This window comes from Eptesicus fuscus, chromosome 2 (assembly GCF_027574615.1).
Source record: "Eptesicus fuscus isolate TK198812 chromosome 2, DD_ASM_mEF_20220401, whole genome shotgun sequence".
Lineage (NCBI taxonomy): Eukaryota > Metazoa > Chordata > Mammalia > Chiroptera > Vespertilionidae > Eptesicus > Eptesicus fuscus.
In genome coordinates, this window is record NC_072474.1 from 93598281 (window position 1) to 93618461 (window position 20181).

A 20181-nucleotide genomic window follows, 5' to 3' on the forward strand; every position below is an offset into this window, starting at 1 on the left:
TGGTGATAATAATCTTTTTGTTGTTATTTTTTTTGGTGATAATAATCTTGATTACTTGGTTAAGTCAATGTCTGCTAGGTTTCTCCATTAGTAAAGTGACTTTCCCCTTTGTAACTGATAAATGTATTGGGGAGATACTTTAAGACTATGCTAATATCTTGTTTCTCCTCAAACATTCACCCACTTATTTTAGTATCCACTCACTGGTAAAGAGGCACTAATTTTTTTCTTTTTTCTTATTCACACCACAAAATTTATTATTTGGACATTATTCACACACCACACAATTCACCCTTTTAAAGTATATAAATGAGTGGATCTTAGTATATTCACAGGGTTGTGTCTAATTCCAGAACATTTTCATCACTCCCTGAAGAACCCTGTACCCATTCGCAGTTGATCCTCATATCCACCCCCTGGCCACCACCACTCTCCTTTCTGTGTCTATGGATTTGCCTATTCTGGACATTTCATTGAAAGGAATCATGCAATATGTAGCCCTTTGTGTCTCGTTTCTTTCACTTAGCATAATATTTTCAAGGTTCACCTACGCTGAAGCATGTACCATTACTTCACTCCTTTTCATTGGTGATTAATAGTCCATTGTGTGGCTATACGACATTTTGTTTATCCGTTCATCAGTTGGTGGACATTTGGGTTATTTCCATTTTTTGGTATAATATAGGATAATATATGTGTATATAATATAGTAATGCTGCTGTGAACATTTTGTGTATAGGTTTTTGTGGAGGTATTAACTGTTTAAAAATTTTATTTTTCAATTACAGTTGACATTCTAATATATTAGTTTCAGGTGTGTGGTATAATGGTTAGACATTTATATAACTTAGTCATCTCCCAATAACCTGACACCAGATACAGTTATTTGGGGGCATTAGCTTTTTAAATTTTTATTATTTATTTATTAATCCTCACCTGAAGACATGCTTTCATTGTTTTCCAGAGAGAGAGAGGAAGGGGAGGGAGAGAGAGAAACATCAATGTGAGAGAGAAACATCAATTGGTTGCCTCCTGTACGTGCCCCAACACGGGATTGAACCCTCAACCTAGGTATATGCCCTGACCGGGAATCGAACCTGAAACCTTTGGTGAACAGGACAATGTTCCAACCAACTGAACCACCCGGCCAGGGCTTTTTTTTTTTTTTTTAATGAATTTATTGAGGTGACATTGGTTAATAAAATAATATAGGTTCAGGTATAATCTATAAGACATCATCTGTATATTGTATTGTGTGTTTGCCACCCCAAGTCAAGTCTCCTTCCATCATCATTTATCTCCCCTATACCTCTTTACTTCCACCTCCTCACCTCTCCCCCCCACCCCTCAGGTAATCACTGCTGTTGTCTGTGTCTGTGAGGTTTTTCTTTAATTAATCCTTTCATCTTTTTCACTTAGCCTTGCAACCTTCCTCCCCTCTGACAGTTGTCAGTCTGTTCTCTATCCACAAGTCTGTTTCTATTTTGTTTGTTGGTTTATTTTGTTCATTAGATTCCACATATGAGTGAAATCACATGGTGTTTGATTTTTCTGATTGGCGTATTTCACTTTGCATAATGCTTGGAGGCATTAACTTTTAACTAGTTGGAAAACTGAAACAAAAAATATCTTAATCCTTTACCCTGTTTTTTTTTTCCAAACTGATACTGGATTATTTAAAAAAAGTTCTCACTTTTAAAAATTGCATTTGGGTACTTTTCAGGGTGTTATTAATTTTTATAAAGTTTGGAAGGTAATGATTTCCATAAACAGCAGGGTCCACTGTGAAGACAAACCCAGCTTGGGTAGTTTATTTGGATATATCAGATTGTCCACTGGAGTACATGGAGCAGGATAGAAATTCTTTATCTCACCAGGTTTCTTTTTCCCTCACTTTTCCAATTTTTAAGATGAATAAAGAAAAGTCCAAATTACAAAGAACACCCCAAAAAAACCACCAAGGAAAAAGAAAAATTAGTCCAAATAAGAAGGAATCAGAATCCAAAAAGAGCCAACGGACTCCCAAAAAGGACAGCTCTATGACGTCAGTAAAAAAGGAAACAAGTGTGTTTCAGAGAGGCCTGGACTTCAAGGAGCAGGTGGCCGAGGAGACAAATGGTGACAGCTGGGCTAGGAATTTGGCTGATGACAGCAGTGAAAATAAGGTGGCAAATTTGCTTTGGGTGGATAAATACAAGCCAACCTCGCTCAAGACCATAATTGGACAGCAAGGTGACCAGAGCTGTGCCAACAAACTCCTACGCTGGCTCCAAAACTGGCACAAGAGTCCATCCGAAGATAGGAAACACGGTGATTTACAGCTTCATTCATTTTTGTGTGTCTGTCACCATGTCATTGCTCAGCTGCACATATGTGAGGGAGTATAATAGTTGGTTCATTCGTCTCTCAGCGAGCATTTATTGAGAGCCTGCTCTGAACCCAGGTGCTGCACTAGTCTCCAGAGGTGCTGTTGTGAACAAAGCACAGCCCTCAAGGAGCTCAGTCAGTGGGGGAGACAGACATATGAACCAGCAATTACAATGTAATGTGCTAAATATTGTTATATGGGTAAGTATAGGGTGTTATGGGGATGGAGGTGGGTAGTCAGGGATGGGGATGTGTGCTCTCATCCCTGGAGGAAGGGGTATCTAAGGTAAGACTTGGAAACCAAGTAGGAGTTACTTAGGTGAAGGTGGGTGTTGGGTGGGAGAGGGTACATGTATCAAGATCTGAAAGTTATGTGAACAAGACTGCTAAGAGTGCCAAGGAGATTGGGGGAAAGGTGCAAATAGAGGCACAGTTATAGATTAGGCAGCCTAAAAACCTTGCTTTTGGTAGGCCGGATAGTCCTAGCTTCTCTAGGTTCTGTGCTTGCTCAACACGTATTTGTCATGGAATATGAGCACCACAATATACATTTAATGCCTAAAATGTTATTGGAATTGATAGTTTTCAGATCAGAAACGTGGGTAGTGTTTTCTTGAGCTTCAACCGAAGCCCTGGAGGATATTGTGTAAGAAATAAGGCAAAGTTTAGTGAGCATCCCAGTAAAGTCATCGTCAAAGTGGTGACTGAGTTATTAATGTGTGTGGTCACTAGACATTGGCCGAGGATGCCAATTTATTTTATTTGTATCAGGTAATATAATTGTAATGATACAAGGTTAAATTTAAGTTGGCTCTCTTTCCAAAACCACATACAATCTACCCTAAAGGGGGAGATAAGTGCTTTGTGTGCCTAGAGAAGATTAAGGCTTTTCCCAAGTCTTCAGGAGATTCAAGTCTCTCTTAGTAATTGTGTAAGGATGTATGAGCACCCTGTATGTGTCAGGCATCCGTGCCATAGGGGAGGAAGAATTCTGTAGAGCTGTGCAAGATAGTTAAAGGCACAGCATCTTCGGTTCATTTTTTCTTTTTGTGATTACATAAACTGATTGTGCTTGTTAACATTTATTGAGGCATGCCAGGCTCTGCTTGGGCACATTCATCCCCTCAGCATCCCAACCAGGCACATTACTGTTGTTACCCTCAGTTTATAAAGGAGGCACAAGCCAGAGGGATACTTTCCAAGTTCTCCCAGCTGGTGAGTGGTGGAGTTAAGGGTAGTTGGAGTTAGGATTGGAGCCCAGTAGTCTGCTCCATGACCTGTGCTTTTTAGCAAAGGGAATCATAAAAGTATTGTTTCAAATCAGAGTTTTCAAGTTAATGAGTTTAATTTTTTTATTTTGGGTGGAGGTGATCTAGGGAATAGAACTTTTTCTAAGTGCTGTGGAAACTATACTTTGTAGAAAATATTCTGCAAATTTAGAATTAAACTGGAGGACTGCTCTCTATGCTAAGTTCATGCACAATTAGTCCTGAATTTCTATTGGCTAATATAGCTAACACTCTGGAACTTGTTTCTCTCTAACAGCAAAGTTTGGTAAATTTGCCGGCAAAGATGATGGCTCTAGTTTTAAAGCGGCACTGCTCTCAGGCCCTCCAGGTGTTGGCAAAACAACCACGGCCTCTCTGGTTTGTCAGGTGGGTGTTCTCTTGTAGTTCAGTTGGAGAGCAACGTAGGAGTGGGCATGTGTAGGGGATATGTGCGCTTGTGTGTGAGTATGTGTGTGGTGTGGATATATTTTAACCTGTTGTGTATATACTTTCCTGAAATTAAACCTTTAGAATTTGCTTTGGTTTTGGGGATATTAGTTATTTTCATATTTTTTAAGTATTTGTCATTATAATTACAGGTGCTATTTACTGTAATATTTTATAGATAATATAAATAGTCTTTAGACACAGGTCTCTTATAAACCCTCCTAAGAATTTTGTGTACTCTTTACCATTTTCATGTGACAAATGGAAATGGGCTTATGAGAGAGGAGGGTGGTGGCCCAGTGTGAACCCAGGTATATAGGACCCTGCCTTTGCTTTGTGTCTCTCTGGCTGCTATATCTAGACAATGTGGTAGAGCAAACCACAGCTTAATGTGTATCAGAAGGCTATGAAATGATACATGAAATGGTATCAGAATGATAGAATGAAGGACTTTAAACTTACTTTAAATTTATTGCTGGATTTCTCCACCCTCTCCCATAAGCTGGTGGTTTCTTTTGATCTTTGTTGTGGGGACTAGAGCATACATTTTTAACAGGTATAATAACTATGTATTTTCTACTCTAAACATTAAAAACCAAAGAAATATATTTTCCCCCTAATCTCTCCAGTAGCAAACATGACTCTTTTTCTCCCTTTATTATTGTCACTACCTTTTTTGGGAATTAAGTTAAGGCATTTTTTAAGGCTTTATGATCAAGATAATGATCAATTTTGGGAAATGAACCATAATAACTTGATTTTTCTTCAGAGGACAGTTATAATAGGGATAATTTGACAAAGAATGATTTAACTTTATTTATCTTGAAGTCAATATATTGTATATCAATATTAGATATACAATTAATCTCTTATAATAGATTAATTGTATATCTAATATTGAAATCTTGGGATGGTTATATTTAATTCTTTTCAGGACTTTAAGAAGCAAACAGTAAAATTGCTTATTCGAATATATTCTTCCAGGTTAGTGATTTGTCAGCAGATGTTTTAATAAACTAAATGTGTGTTTATGTGTGTGTGGTATGTATGAATATGATGTTTTAAACTCATTGTGAGGTGTATTGTAGTTAACCTCATTGTCTGTTATTATCACACTTTACATTTTTTACCCCTCGTTCCTTATGTGATTTTTTCTTCCCTCTTTCTTCCTTAACTCTTATTTTTTCAGGGCGGGGGAAATGTTAATTTGCCTTGTGATAGTAATGGTTTCCGATGTTTTGATTAGGAATTGGGATATAGCTACGTGGAGCTGAATGCAAGTGATACTCGGAGTAAGAACAGTTTAAAGGACATTGTTGCTGAGTCACTGAATAATACCAGCATCAAAGGCTTTTATTCAAGTATGTGGCTTTTTGAACCGTTTCCTTTGGTTAAGCAAGAAAAACAAGTTCATTTTAATGTGTAGTAACCACTATTATGTACGAGGCACCCTGCTCAATCCTGGGGCTAATGAGAGAATAAGAAAAGCCTCTGATGTACCTCTAATAGGACAATAGTTACCTTTTATTTTAGGTCTTAGAAATTTCTGAGAATGTGATAAAAATGCATACATGTACATATTTATGTATTTTGCATATGATTTTAGCGGATTCACAGGTGAATCCCGTGAAGAGGACAAGAAAATAAATTGAGTGAGGTGATAGAGGCCTTTAGATGAAGAAGTGATTCTATTTGAGGCTTTGGGGGGAAACTACCAGTGAAAGGGGGGACATTTGTTTGCAGGGCCTTGAAGAATGAGAAAGAGACTCATTTGTGGGTGCAAGGGGTTATTTCAGACAAGAGTAGTAGGGGAGGGGGAGACAGTGTGAAAGTACCGCTGTGTTCTAGTATGGCCAGAGCTTATGGGGACAGTGAGATGCCCAACTACGGACTGCACAGTGCATGTTTAGAACCTGTGGTATATTGCAGGTCACTGGGTTTCTTGGTACTTTCAACGGTAAAAAGTCATTGTTAAAAAGAACTTGCTTGGGAAATGTCACTTATACATTGCTGGAGGTAGTGTAAATTGGTACTGCTCAGCAGAGCAATCTGGCAGTGTTTCTCAAAATTAAATTACACATGTCCTTTAACCCAGAAACCCTAATTTTTGGGTTCACTGTTAATATTTGTATACTAGTAGCCCATTTGCAGGAAGAATCCTGCAAGCTGCCGCTGCCGCCACCGTTGAGGCCACCGCGACTGCACCCGCGGGCCACTGCTGCCTGCCCCTGCTCCGCCCCGCCCGGGCTTTCCCTCTGGCAGCCACCTTGCTTTCCGCTTTTCCTCCCTATTCCTTCTAAGTTGTCTTCAGTCTTCACTCCTCCCTCCCTCAGTGTATGCAAATTAACTGCCATATTTGTTGGATAATTTGCATACTCACCCTGATTGGCTGGTGGGCATGGCTTTGGTTGGTGGGCGTGGCTTGGGCGTAGCGAAGGTGCGGTCAATTTGCATATTACTATTTTATTAGGTAGGATAAGCAAAATGACATACACATGAATATTCATTAGTGTGATTAATAACAGCAAAAGATTGAAAGCAACTTCACATTTTATTAACAGATAAGTAAATTATGATAGATGTGTAAAATGGAACATTATTAAACAGCCTTGAAAAGTGTGGTGTTCTATATCTACAGGTAAGGAACAGATCACAAAAATATATAAGATGACCAAACCAAGGTGTATATTTTTCTGCATACATTTGAACGTGTACAGCATATCTCTGAAAGGATATAAAGAGTCTGTTCATACTGTTTGCCCTGGAGAGGGAAATTGGGTGCCCTTGGTGGCCAGGGTGGGAGGGAGGATCTCTGCTCACTGATTCTCTGGTACTGTGTGAATTTTCAACCATGTGTTGTTACCAGTTTCAAATGTGTGATATAATTGCTTATAAAGCAGCAGTGTTTGAACAACTCTTCCTTTGTTTCTGACCCTTCCCTCTGCTTCTCATCGCGGGCCAGGCGGAGCAGCCTCTTCAGTAAGCATGAAACACGCCCTCATCATGGATGAAGTAGACGGCATGGCGGGCAATGAGGACAGGGGAGGAATTCAGGTAAGGAAAGCATTGTATTTTTGCAGTTTTCCCCTTGGTTTTTATTTATTTATTTAAAATATATTTTTATTGATTTCAGAGAGGAAGGGAGAGGGGGACAGAGATAGAAACATCAGTGATGAGAGAGAATCATTGATCGGCTGCCTGTTGTAGGCCCCACACTGGGGATCTAGCCCACAACCCGGGCATGTGTCCTGACCGGAAATTGAACCTTGACCTCCTGGTTCATAGGTCGACACTCAACCACTGAGCCATGCTGGCTGGGATTTACTCTTGGATTTTAGTGTGTGTTTTTTCCACAAAAAATATAAAGAACTAATTATTATTATGTGGTATCTTTGGCAATTAAAGCATGTTGCTGAGGTGGTTTTTAAAACTGAAAATGAATACATTGTGTGGTATTTTGTTTTTTTTTTAATAATTATGTTTGTGTTGCAAATTTGCCTTTTAGGAACTAATTGGCCTGATAAAACATACAAAAATTCCCATTATTTGTATGTGCAATGATAGAAATCATCCTAAGATTCGCTCTTTGGTTCATTATTGTTTTGATCTTCGTTTTCAAAGACCTCGGGTTGAACAGATTAAGGTATGATGTTTGGAATTTTTTTCCCATCACACTATCCTATTTATTTAAAGGTCAACTTCAAAAGTACCTGATAAATATTTTTAAAATATCTTATTATATAAGTTTAAAAAAAATCATTGAAGATTCTCCTTTGTCAATTTTAGGGTGCTATGATGTCGATTGCATTTAAAGAGGGTTTGAAGATTCCCCCTCCAGCTATGAATGAAATAATTTTAGGATCCAATCAAGATATCAGACAGGTAAATTAAATATATATTATATGAGAATTGAGAATTCTTTTGAATTAATACCTTAAGCTGTTTGAGGAGGGGGAGTGGAATATATTTTTATTGATTTCAGAGAGGAAGGGAGAGGGGAGAGATAGAAACATTAATGAAGAATCATTGATTGGCTGCCTCCTGCATGCCCCTTACTGGGGATCGGGCCTGCAACCGGGCATGTGCCCTGACCAGGAATCGAACCGTGACCTCCTAGTTCATAGGTCAATGCTCAGCCACTGAGACACACTGGCTGGGCAGGAGTGGCAGTTTTGTCCCACCATGACAGTGTCTTATTTGCAATTCTGTTAGGTTTTACACAACCTGAGCATGTGGTGTGCACGAAGCAAGGCACTAACCTATGACCAGGCCAAGGCTGACTCTCAGAGAGCCAAAAAGGACATCAAACTGGTAAAGTGAATTTCCATTTCTTAATTCTGGTTGGGCTGTAGTTCCTTGACATGCCTATAGAACCTATGGATATTTATAAGAGACATAGACAACTATTAAAAGTGTTTCTAATTCAAGTGAAATGCTTTTCAAGGACTATCAATGTATATTGTAAATTTTGAAAAGGGGAAGTTTTAAATTATAATTATGCATCAATAATTATAAAGTGGCTTTTTCACAGTCCTTGATGTATGGATTTCATTCGTGTTTTTAATGGGTTTAGAACTGTTTTTAATGGTTTAATAACCTTCCTGAAATTAGAGGTCTTATCACTGATCTCTGTGTTCTATTTCACCTAGTCACTACTTAGAATTTATTAGAGCAATGATTAAGCAGTATTTTTTCTCTTCCTTTAAAAAATATTAATAAAAAATTTTACAGCAATTTTAGGCTCACAGCCAAATTGAACAGAAAGTACAGAGATTTTCCATATACTTCCTGTCCCCAAATACATACAACCTCTTCCACTGTCAGCATCCCCCATCAGAGTGATACATTTGTTTAACTGATGAACCTGCATTGACACATCATATTACCCATAGTCCATACTTCACATTTAGTGTTGTACATTTTGTGGGTTTTGAAAAATGTTTAATAACGTGTATCTGCCATGGTAGCATACTAAAAATCCTCTCTTCTGCATATTCATCCTCCCTTCCCCCCTGGAAATCACCAATCTTTTTACTATCTCCATAGTTTCACCTTTTTGGAATATTATGTAGTTGGAATCATACTGTGTAGCCTTTTCATACTGGCTTCTTTCACTCTATAGTATGCATTTAAGGTTCCTCCATGTCTTTTCATGGCTTGATAGCTCATTTCTTTTTAGTGCTAAATAATATTCCATTGTCTGGATGTACCACAGTTTGTTTATTCGTTTTATAATAAACCACCAAACTGTCTTTCAAAGTGAAGCCATGCATGAGAGTTCCTGCTGCTCCACATCTTTGCCACCATTTTATCTTGTCAGCATTTGGATGTTGGCCCTTTCTTTTTAGGGCCCATTTGATGTTGCCCGGAAGGTGTTTGCAGCTGGAGAGGAGACTGCTCATATGTCACTTGTGGACAAATCCGATCTCTTTTTTCATGATTATTCAATAGCGCCCCTCTTTGTCCAGGAGAACTACGTACACGTGAAGCCTGTAGCTGCGGGGTGAGTGTTCAGAGCTAGTGAGGGTTAGACTTGGTACCTCCCTAACCCTGCGAAGGCCAGATAGCCGAGAGGGAGGGGAGTGGAGTGTACACAATGGTGTAATCCAGACTGGTTTCTATCCTGCAGCGGGGACATGAAAAAGCACTTGATGCTTTTAAGCAGAGCAGCAGATAGCATATGTGATGGTGACCTAGTGGACCGGCAGATCCGGAGTAAGCAAAACTGGAGTCTTCTGCCCACACAGGTAAGCATAGAGCTCTCAAAGCACACGCAGGCTCTGCTTTAGTTAAAGAGAACAAAAGAGCTGTCAGCTCGTGCAGTTATTTGAAATACCAGAAAAACATTATGGCTCATGGCAAAAATACCATCTGGTAGAGACCAAAACTCTGTGGTCACTATTGTCTATTTCTTAATCTGGCCTTATTTTTCAGAGTCAGAATGCTTTTATGTAAATGGACATATGGAAATTAGGAACATTAGATTTTGGTCGTAACTAAGCTGTGACAAAAGTTTCATTTGCTCACCCTGGCTGGTTTGGCTCAGTGGATAGAGCATCGGCCTGTGGACTGAAGGGTCCTGGGTTTGATTCCATTCAAGGGCACATGCCCGGGTTGTGGGCTCAATTCCCAGTAGGGGGTGTGCAGGAGGCAGCCAATCAAAGATTCTGTCATCATTGATGTTTCTGTCTCTCTCTTTCCCTCTCCCTTCCTCTCTGAAATCAATAAAAATATTTTTAAAAAACGTTTCATTTGCTCTGTTTTATCTTAAGAACATTTCTTTTTTTGCCATTCTTGGCTCTCGCAGATGGTTACTAGTGGCTTTTCCTTGAACTGCAGCCAGGGGAGATCAGTAGCCACTTTCTAATACGTGGATTCTCATTTTCTTCTTGCTAAAGAGGCAGCTGTGTATTGGTACTTGACTTCAGTTGATATCTTTTACTCAAAATAGAATTTGGTCAACATTCATAATGAAGAGTACTTGTTCTTGTTTGAGTTTTGCATATTTATACAGTATTAGAGGCCTGGTGCACGAAATTCGTGCACAGAGGGGGGGGCGTGTCCCTCAGCCCAACTTGTACCCTCTCCAATTTGGGACCCCTTGAGGGATGTCCGACTGCCCGGGATCGGGCCTAAACCGGCAGTCAGACATCCCTCTCACAATCCAGGTCTGCTGGCTCCCAACTGATCACCTGCCTGCCTTCCTGATTGCCCCTAACCACTTCTGCCTGCCAGCCTGATCACCCCCTAACCACTCCGCTGCCAGCCTGATTGATGCCTAACTGCTCCCCAGCCAGCCTGTTTGCCCCCAACTTCCCTCCTCTGCCGGGCTGGTCACCCCTAACTGCCCTCTCCTGCAGGGTTGATCGCCTCCAACTGCCCTCCCTTGCAGGCCTGGTGACTCCCAACTGCCCTCCCCTGCTGGCCTGGTCCCTCCCAACTGCCCTCCCCTGCTGGCCATCTTGTGGTGGCCATCTTGTGTCCACATGGGGGCAGGATCTTTGACCACATGGGGGCAGCTATATTGTGTGTTGCAGTGATGGTCAATCTGCATATTACTCTTTTATTAGATAGGATAGAGGCCTGTTGCATGGGTGGGGGCTGACTGGTTTGCCCTGAAGGGGGGTTCCCTTGGGGCGTGGGACGGTCTGAGCGAGGGGCCTGTGGTGGTTTGCAGGCCGGCCATGCCCCCTGGGGACCCAAGCGGAGGCCCTGGTATCTGGAATTTATTTACCTTCTACAATTGAAACTTTGTAGCTTGGAGCAAAGCCAAGCCTGCTGCTTGCTCCTCGGCCAGCAGCGATTTCTGTTGGAGTTAATTCACCTTCTATAATTGAAACTTTGTAGCCTTGAGTGGAGGCTTAGGCCGGCAACAGGATGGCTTCTTTTGTTACCGCGGAAACCCAAGCCTCCCTCCCGCTCTCAGTGGCTGTAGCCATCTTGGTTGGGTTTATTTGCATATTTGCTCCTGATTGGCTGGTGGGCGTGGCTTGGCTGGTGGGCGTGGCTTAGGCGTAGCGAAGGTGCTGTCAATTTGCATATTACTCTATTATTAGGTAGGATTATTATTTATACAGTAATAAATAAGGGACTTCTGGCGGTCTACTCGTCTCTGAACCCTACCACACATTGTTTGGGAAAACAAAACAACAAGGACTCATTCTGGATATAAAGAATTCTTTCTCTTATGTTTTAAAAGTGTTCATTTATTTTTACCTAATACTTGTGCTTTTGAGAATTTATCTTAAAGAAATAATTTTAAACACAGAAAAAGCTTAATGTACAAAAATATTCCCGAAAGCATTAGTTCCGAAAGCAAAACATCGGACAGATTCTCTCTGTCCAGCAACAGGAGAATGATGAATTATGGTAAAACCTCTTGACTAGAATATTATGCCACCTTTGAAATTATTTGTAAAGATGAACTAATGTGAAAAAATTAGTAAATTATTAGAATAAAGCAGGATATAAAATGTATGTATAATTCCAGCTTTAACAAGTGAAACCCTGGATATAGAAGATATTCAAGGACACCCTGTTCACTTTTCTCAGTTTGCTTGATTCCATATGGTTAGGTTTTCCATGCTTTGGTCCTCCTGTGCTGTCAGTAGCTTATGTTAAAGACAAGCATGCGCCTCTCTGACATTGGCATCCACAAGGGAACTGGTGTCATGAGATCAGTTGGTTGAGGAGGCTGAGTTGGCAAGATGAACTCTCTTAGGGCCATATGTGTTTGGGACCAAGGCGTTTACCATAATCAGTTGTTTTCTCTGGGATAAGTTTTCCACACACAGATCCGAGAGGGAAAGGGTCTGACTGGCCTGGAATTAGGTATGTGGGACATTGATGCTTCATTTCTAAAGACTGCTTGGAAGCTAAGGAAGCAACTTTGTACTGAATTTAAATTGTGGCCTGCACTTGATTTTTTTTCCAGGCCATTTATGCCAGTGTTCTTCCTGGAGAGTTAATGAGGGGGTACATGACTCAGTTTCCCACCTTCCCGAGCTGGTTGGGTAAGCACTCGTCTACAGGCAGACACGATCGTCTTGTGCAGGATCTAGCATTGCACATGAGTCTCAGGTAAGTGGTAAAACTCCATTTCTGGTATTTTATCAGTGTAATGTATTTAGCCTTTATCTAGTAAAGATAGCATTAGTCAAGAGGTTTATATTTTAGTTTTGATTTTATTGCTAACTAGATAAATGCTCCTGAGTAAGGGGTGTGTGTGTGTGTGTGTGTGTGTGTGTGTGTGTGTGTGAGAGAGAGAGAGAGAGAGAGAGAGAGAGAGAGAGAGAGAGAGAGAGAGAGAGCGAGCTTGAATTTTATCATCCTTAATAATTGTAACACTTTACCACTAAAAGGATACTTTGGAAGAATAAAGCCAGGTGGTAGAAATGTTATAACTTTAAGATACATTTTAAAACTGTATTCCTCTGAGATAGTGCTATGATTATAATGCCTATTACTAGTATTCATATATAATATCTCTGCTTCAGAATAATTTAATTGGGAAAAGGGAACCATATAAATAAATGAACTAGTTTTTACCTTTCCCAGTAGTAAAGAGACGTAGTCATTTAGGATGGGGATACAGGTTAGCTTTAACAGGAAGTCAATACTCAGATGATTGATAACCAGTGTGTCTGGAGAAGTTTAAGGATGTTAGAAATTCTTACTTGGTACAATTTTGTTTATGTTTAAAAACTTAGAAGATGTGCATGCATACACATATTAAGTGAACTTTAGGGATTTATTTGTAACCATGAAAAACTACTTGAGCAATCTTTTTTATCTTTCTGGTCTGGGGAGAGGACATTAATATTTGGTTCACCCTTGGCTTTTGGTTAAAGCTGAACTGAGTTCTTCTACTTCCTGCTCCATTCCCTCTTCCTAGCCTGTGGCATGAGCCTTTTATTGTGTTAGTTTTCTGTTGCTCTATGACATATGACCAAAATTTAATGGCTTAAAACACAAATTCATTCCCATCTTGAGATGGGAAGACTATCCTGGATTATCTGGGTGAGCCCAGTGTAATTGCAAAGGTCTTTATTTAAAAAAAAGGGGGGGCGGGGGAGGAGTTAGCAGTGCCAGAGAGAGATTGAAGATGCTGCACTGCCGCTTTGAAGATGGGAAAAGGGACCGTGAGCCAAGGGATGCAGGCAGCTTGTGGAGCTGGAAAAGGCTGCTTTCTGCTTCCCCCGCTGCCCTCACTGGTCCAGTTGTGGCCTCTCAGCTTTCTTCCTGCTGCCTGTCCACTGCTTGTTACTATCAGGACCCCTGTGCCCTGGGGTGTCCCCTTCGGTGGCTGCCTGTGCTCATGTGGATTGTGAGCACTGGACTTTCAGTGTTTCATGGCTGTCCTTTTGGATGTCTGTCCCCTTCTCCCGTTCCACGGAACATTTGTGTGGGTAGCAACTGAGACTCACTCACCTAGCACATAGAATTGCTGAGCAAGTGTTTCTTGAGGAATCATATACAGGCCACTGTCATCATCAAGCACAGCTGTGCTGAGCCTCTCAATTTGTAAAGTAAGTTACAATGTTCCTACTTTTGAACCCTGATTAAGTCACTGAACTTTTATAGCCCAGGTTTCTCTTTATCTTTAAAATTGGAAAAGTGTGACTTTATTACTCTTTATCTTTTTTGGGTCATAGATGCCTTTGAGAAGCCGAAGCTTTGGTCTTTATTCCCCCCCAAATGCACTAATGTACAAATATAATTTCAGGGGAAGTAATAGATTTTTGAGGATAGGACCCTTGATTTAGACGATGTCTTTAGACTTTACTAGATTTAATATTATGTGATCCTACTAGAAGGTAACAATGGTGTAACAAATTACAAGACTAATTTTGGAAAAGGTTTCATGATTGTCTTGGGCACTGAGGCTTACGGCTCATACTTGTCTTCAAGTACTAGTATGCTGTATTATAGGAGACAGACTCAGAGGAAATGGGTGAATTAAAAAGGGGAGCACTGTTTGAATTCTTTGCCTAGTTAATAAAACAATTGTGAGGCCAGGTTCTAGATTTCTGATAGGGGAACTCTGTGGGGTCTTGTGATTCAGACATTCAGTTGCCTGAAGGCAGGAGCAGGACCCATAGGTAATTTTTATTATTTAAAAAAACATTTTTATTGATTTCAGAGAGGAAGGGAGAGGAAGAGATAGAAACATCAATGATGAGAGAGAATCATTGATTGGCTGCCTCCTGCACACTCCCCCTGGGGATCGAGCCCGCAACCTGGGCATGTGCCCTTGGCTGGAATCGAACCTGGGACCCTTAAGTCCACAGGCTGATTCTCTATCCACTGAACCAAACCAGCTAGGGACATAGGTAATTTTTAAAAGGATTTTTCTTTTTTTTTTTTCTGATTTTAGTGTGGGTCCTGGAGCCAACAGCTTTTGAGGTCTCTTGTTTGAAGTACACATAGATATATACACTGAGTGGCCAGATTATTATGATCTCTGAACACATAATAATCTGGCCACTCAGTGTGTGTGTGTATGTATGTGTGTGTATGTATATATGTGTGTATGTGTGTGTGTGTGTGTGTGTGTGTGTGTATTTATTAGAGGCCTGGTGCATGAATTTGTGCATGGGTGGGGTCCGGCCAGCCTGGTCAGGGGGAGGGGACAATTTGCATATTAGCCTTCTATTATATAGGATATACACTGAGTGGCCAGATTATTATGCGTTCAGAGATCATAATAATCTGGCCACTCAGTGTAGTTGCCTGGTTTGAAGATGGCAGCAGCTGGGTTGGAAGATTTAGGTTGGCGACATTGGAAATACTGTTTTGTTCAGCTATTTTCTGTCTTTAAGTGACAGTGTTTAAATAGAAAAACAGCCTTTTCGTGATACCATTCTAGTTCTCAGCCGGTTGGAGACTGCTTCCCTGTCTTTCCCTGGCCAGAATGCAGGACCATTCTTGGCAGTTTATTAGATTTGGTGAAAACCCTGCTCTAGAACTAAAAATTTCAGAGTAACAGTGTTAGGAAATGTGGGGGAAGCTTTTATATAGAATTTTGTATGTTACAATCCAGAGAGCAAAAGGTTTTTCAGACCCTTCTTAGGAAGTGGTAGTGGCACTTTAGGTAGGAAATCTCACTGACTTTTAGGGACGCTTTTAACATTGGGAACTGAGTAACCGTTGGCTGTAAGAAGTATGAGCACATAGAAACACTGTTGTTGCCTGGGCCTTAAAAAGTAGGATGGAAGCAGAACCTCCATTTGTGGTTTGCATTCCCTGATGCAGGTAAGAAAAAAATTCCCTTGGAGCGTGTTGGTGTCTGTACATGACCCTGCTGGGGTAGCACTAGGCTTTCCCTACACCAACTGTGAAATGGTAGGCAGTCCCTTGTGCATTATTAAAAGGGGGTTGAACTCCCATCTCATTAGCTGTTGGTATGCGCACTGTGACTTGAATTGCTGGTAGTTCGCTATTGACTACAGGTGTGTCTCTTTTGTTTTGGTTTAAGAACTTACTCCAGCAAAAGGACTATAAATATGGATTATCTGTCACATATACGGGATGCACTTGTACAGCCCTTGACCTCACAAGGGGTAGAAGGAGTACAGGATGTTGTTGCCCTTATGGATGCCTATTATTTGATGAAAGAAGACTTTGAGAATATCATGGAGATTAGCAGCTGGGGAGGCAAGCCTAGTCCCTTCTCCAAGTTGGATCCCAAGGTAAATTGTGTCACCCAGTGGCCCCCCATCACTGTGTAATAATTACCAGGTTCGTATGGGGAGTACCTCAGAGGTGTTTTCCATGCTTTAAAAGGTTTAGCTTTTTCAGTGCTTTTTGCTTCTATGACCTATGCTTTTCAAATACAGTATTTGAGTACAATATTAAGAAAAGACTTCTGGATTTAATTTTACAATTTGTATGTTTATCTTTGCTTTATGCTGAGTGGAAAAGCAAGATGTGAAAGTTGAGGAACAAATATAAATATATTCCTTATAAATAAGAGTGGGCAGATGAGCCAGGTGAAGGAACTGAGGAAAAGAAAAGTGCTAACTGGCTGAGGATTGTTAACGCTTAGTCTGCCTGTTCTGTGGATTCAGTATTCCAGTTGGATAATCTGTTGTGTAGTAATGTACCCCCTACTTTACATAATGAGCATGAAAAGACTAAAGTGACATAACTGAATGTGTACTATCTAATACCTGACTTTGTGCCTGTTTATTTGGTGATGTTTTAGAAGACGTTCTCCGTGGCTTGCCTTCTCTAGAATTCCGACCTGGTTCAGTGGTTGTGGGTAACTTCTCACAGGAGACGTCTACAGTTAGAATTCATGGACTAATTCTGCCGTGATTAGAAGCTCGATGTTAAGGCTTTTCAAGTTATTTAGTATATTGAACTAGCCACTATTAGTAAAAGTACTTTGTGGTCATTAAAGGCCAGCTTTAACTTGTACCTTATTGTGAGCCTTTTTTGACTTATTGATTACTGACTAACTTTATCACTTGTAGAACTGCAGAGAGCACTGAATAGGTAAAAATGATGACTTAAAAGTGATTTCTTGGGTCTACCTTAAAGGTCCCAAATACTGATTATCTTTTTGAGTCATGGGCTCTATTAAGAATATGAAAAATATGGACCTCCATAAAAAAATGTACATATATATATACACACACATATATGTGTATAAATATTTTGCAAATACTTTTAAGGGGCTCCCAGCGTCTTTCAGAATCTTAGGCGTACGAAGTTCAGAAGGATTATCTGGCACTTAGATTTTAAAATCCCTCCATTTCCTTTCTTTAGGTGAAGGCAGCCTTTACGAGAGCTTACAACAAGGAAGCCCACCTGACCCCGTACTCGCTGCAGGCAGTGAAGGCCCCCAGGCATAGCACCGGCCCCGCGCTGGAGCCTGAGCACAGTGAGGACTTCCAGGAGGACGACTCTCAGTCTGAGGAGAAAGAGCAAGACGCTGTGGAAACGGATGCTATGATCAAGGTAGTAGTTTAAGCTACAGAGAGAGACTGATACTCCCGCAAACAGTTTCTCTTTTCTGTGTAATTTACCTTCAGAAATTATTCAGGGCCTGTTTAGCAAGTAGCAGAGTAAGCTCTGAAAATACTTCTAAGTCTTTTTGTTCATCACAGATGAAGGTGGAGAAGGAGTAGATTTCATTTTTAAAAAAATCCTCACCTGAGGATATGTTTATTGATATTTTTGGAGGGAAAGAGACATACATCAATGTGAGAGAAACATTGATTGGTTGCCTCCTGTATGTGCTCCGACAGGAGATTGAACCCGAAACCTAGGTATGTGCCTTGGCCAGGAATCAAACCCACAACCTTTTTGCTGTACGGGATGACACTTCAACCAACTGAGCCACCCACTCAGGGCTAGATATCACTTTTATAAATGGCTTCTAATAATAGTGCAAGAGCCAAATAGCGGAAAAATAGGCCATCATATGGGTGGTCATATTCTCTGTTAGAAAAAGTAAGATTTTTACTCTTTTGATCATTGGTTGTGCTTTACCCACACACATTTTCACAGCACAACCAAGAAAAGCATTTTCAATGAAACCATTTCTCCCTTCTGTTATTTCTGTTTTCTATAGACACTGAACTGCCTATGGAAGTTTTTCAGAGCAAACATCCTTGTCTTTTGCTGGAATAGGTTAAAATCATTTTTGGTATCAGCCCACTGTTGCTGGCAAAAGAATGTAGTCTGCATCCTCCTGTATCGTTCTTGCCCTCACTGGGCTTGTATATGCAGGGGTCGGAATAGTGGCCTTCACCAGTGTAGCTCCTCTTCCTGTCTAGTCTTGTGTAGACATAAGAGGTTGTCTCCTCCCTTCTCCTCAAACTGGACATGTTTAGACTCTCGAATCTGAAACTGAAAGAAAAGTAACTTTTTACCCTGTTTGTAAATTATGTCTTGCTTATTTTGTCTTTCCTAAATATATCTATGTTCTAAATCCAAAAAACTGCATACATGAGGAACATATGTTGGTTGTAGATTTTAAGTAGCTTTTTAGTTTTATGGCTATCTTTTAAAGGCTACAACTAGTTTATTAAGCTCATTGGGGGTAGCAGTCAAAGATATAGATATTTGTAACCGTTCTTCTTTACTAATTAAGTTGCAGGTAAAGATTTTTATAGAGATGATCTTACTTCATTTACTCATAAACACAGATATTAACTATTTTCTGCATCTTTCCCTCCCAACAGAAAAAGACAAAATCTTCAAAGCCTTCAAAATCAGAAAAAGATAAGGAGTCCAGAAAAGGAAAAGGAAAAGGTTCAAAGAAATGAAACTGTTTCACTACTGACAAGTCACTTTTTACTCACCCTGTTGACCAGTCTGGCTGGTCTAGAGGATGCCTTATATTTTCCAAAGGAACCATAATAGGGCGACTGAGTGGTCCCATTATCAGTAAATGGTGGTACAGCTAGCAGGATGTAACCGGTAGGCTGATGTACACCTCTTATAGAGGTTGATAGGACTGTGTGGGTCCTCCACTGTCCCCTGTCCATCTAATTCGATTGTGCTTCAAAATGACTGTGTATAATCAGAATTAGAAACTACATGTGGGCTTTGGAATTAGATTTTATTTAACAATAATATGCCTGAGAACAGTGGTACTAAGGCAGCTTTTGTAAGCTTAACAATTTATTCTAATGGCCTTTACAGGTCCAATCCTGAATTTTTTTAAAGATAGTTACTATTATGTGGTGAAATTTTGTAAATAAATCATAATACAATACAGTCACCACCTAGAACTGGGTATTCTTTTTGTACATTGTCAAGTATCTTGCAAAATGTAAATTAGGAATAAAAATGTCCCATATGATACATGTACAAATTCTTAAGCCTATCATCTTGTATAGTAAAATACTATGTTGGTATATGATTTTCCTTACTAATTTGCAAATGATTGGATAAAAGAAGTTAATTTTACTACTAACCCGTTGTGTGAAACATAACTTGGCAATTGAAGAGTTAGCACTCTGATTTCCAACTTCATTACGGCTGTGAATAGGATTTCGTGGCGAGGCCTTTTTGTCATTACTAGAGGGTGTGGCTGCACAATGATGGCTAGTCCTTTCTGTCCTTCTTGAGTCTCAGCCTATCAGGTTTAAACCCGGGGGCTTACCTGGGCCAGCCTCTCAGGCTTACTCTGGCTTGGGACAAAGTGAACACTGGCTTTTGTTTACTTTGTCCCTGGGAGATGGTTCTGTTCTGTGATGGAGCCCACAAACTCTACTGGAACTTTCTGTTGTAACTGTCCTTGATGAGTGGCCCTGAGGCTGTGGAACTAGCCTGGAGTTTAGTTGTCTGGCTGTTTTTAATCTTGTCAGTAATTGCTAAGAGGAATGTGAGGAAAGGAATGTAAAATCAGGATCAGGGTACTGATTCTTGTCTCTAAGGAATGGAGAGTCTTGTTTGGATGGTGAGACATACATTTAAAGTGTATTTACCATGTGAAAAATGTCTTCCGTATAGATTAAGTTCATTATGGGAACAAAACATTGCCTGTTGAACTGCGCCCCTCTCTGTTCAAGCCTGGCTTGAAACCTCTACTTCAGTGAAGATTCCCTTGATTGACGACTGCCTCACCTAACCAGGGGGTGAG

The 20181-nt window shown here is 40.3% G+C and overlaps 1 protein-coding gene across 1 annotated transcript in view; it reads left to right on the forward strand.

Annotated features, from left to right (window-relative positions):
• RFC1 (replication factor C subunit 1) overlaps positions 1 to 19611 on the forward strand; it is a 76009-nt gene extending 56398 nt beyond the window's left edge. Inside the window, exons 13-25 of the mRNA XM_008140222.3 lie at positions 1911 to 2310; positions 3913 to 4022; positions 5329 to 5443; positions 7045 to 7136; positions 7588 to 7725; positions 7869 to 7964; positions 8295 to 8393; positions 9431 to 9585; positions 9712 to 9829; positions 12517 to 12662; positions 16060 to 16273; positions 17355 to 17546; positions 18776 to 19611. Coding sequence (XP_008138444.2) covers positions 1911 to 2310; positions 3913 to 4022; positions 5329 to 5443; positions 7045 to 7136; positions 7588 to 7725; positions 7869 to 7964; positions 8295 to 8393; positions 9431 to 9585; positions 9712 to 9829; positions 12517 to 12662; positions 16060 to 16273; positions 17355 to 17546; positions 18776 to 18859 — 1959 coding nt within the window. The 3' untranslated portion in view covers positions 18860 to 19611. The remainder of the gene's footprint in view (positions 1 to 1910; positions 2311 to 3912; positions 4023 to 5328; positions 5444 to 7044; positions 7137 to 7587; positions 7726 to 7868; positions 7965 to 8294; positions 8394 to 9430; positions 9586 to 9711; positions 9830 to 12516; positions 12663 to 16059; positions 16274 to 17354; positions 17547 to 18775) is intronic.
• The last annotated feature ends 570 nt before the right edge of the window (positions 19612 to 20181 follow it).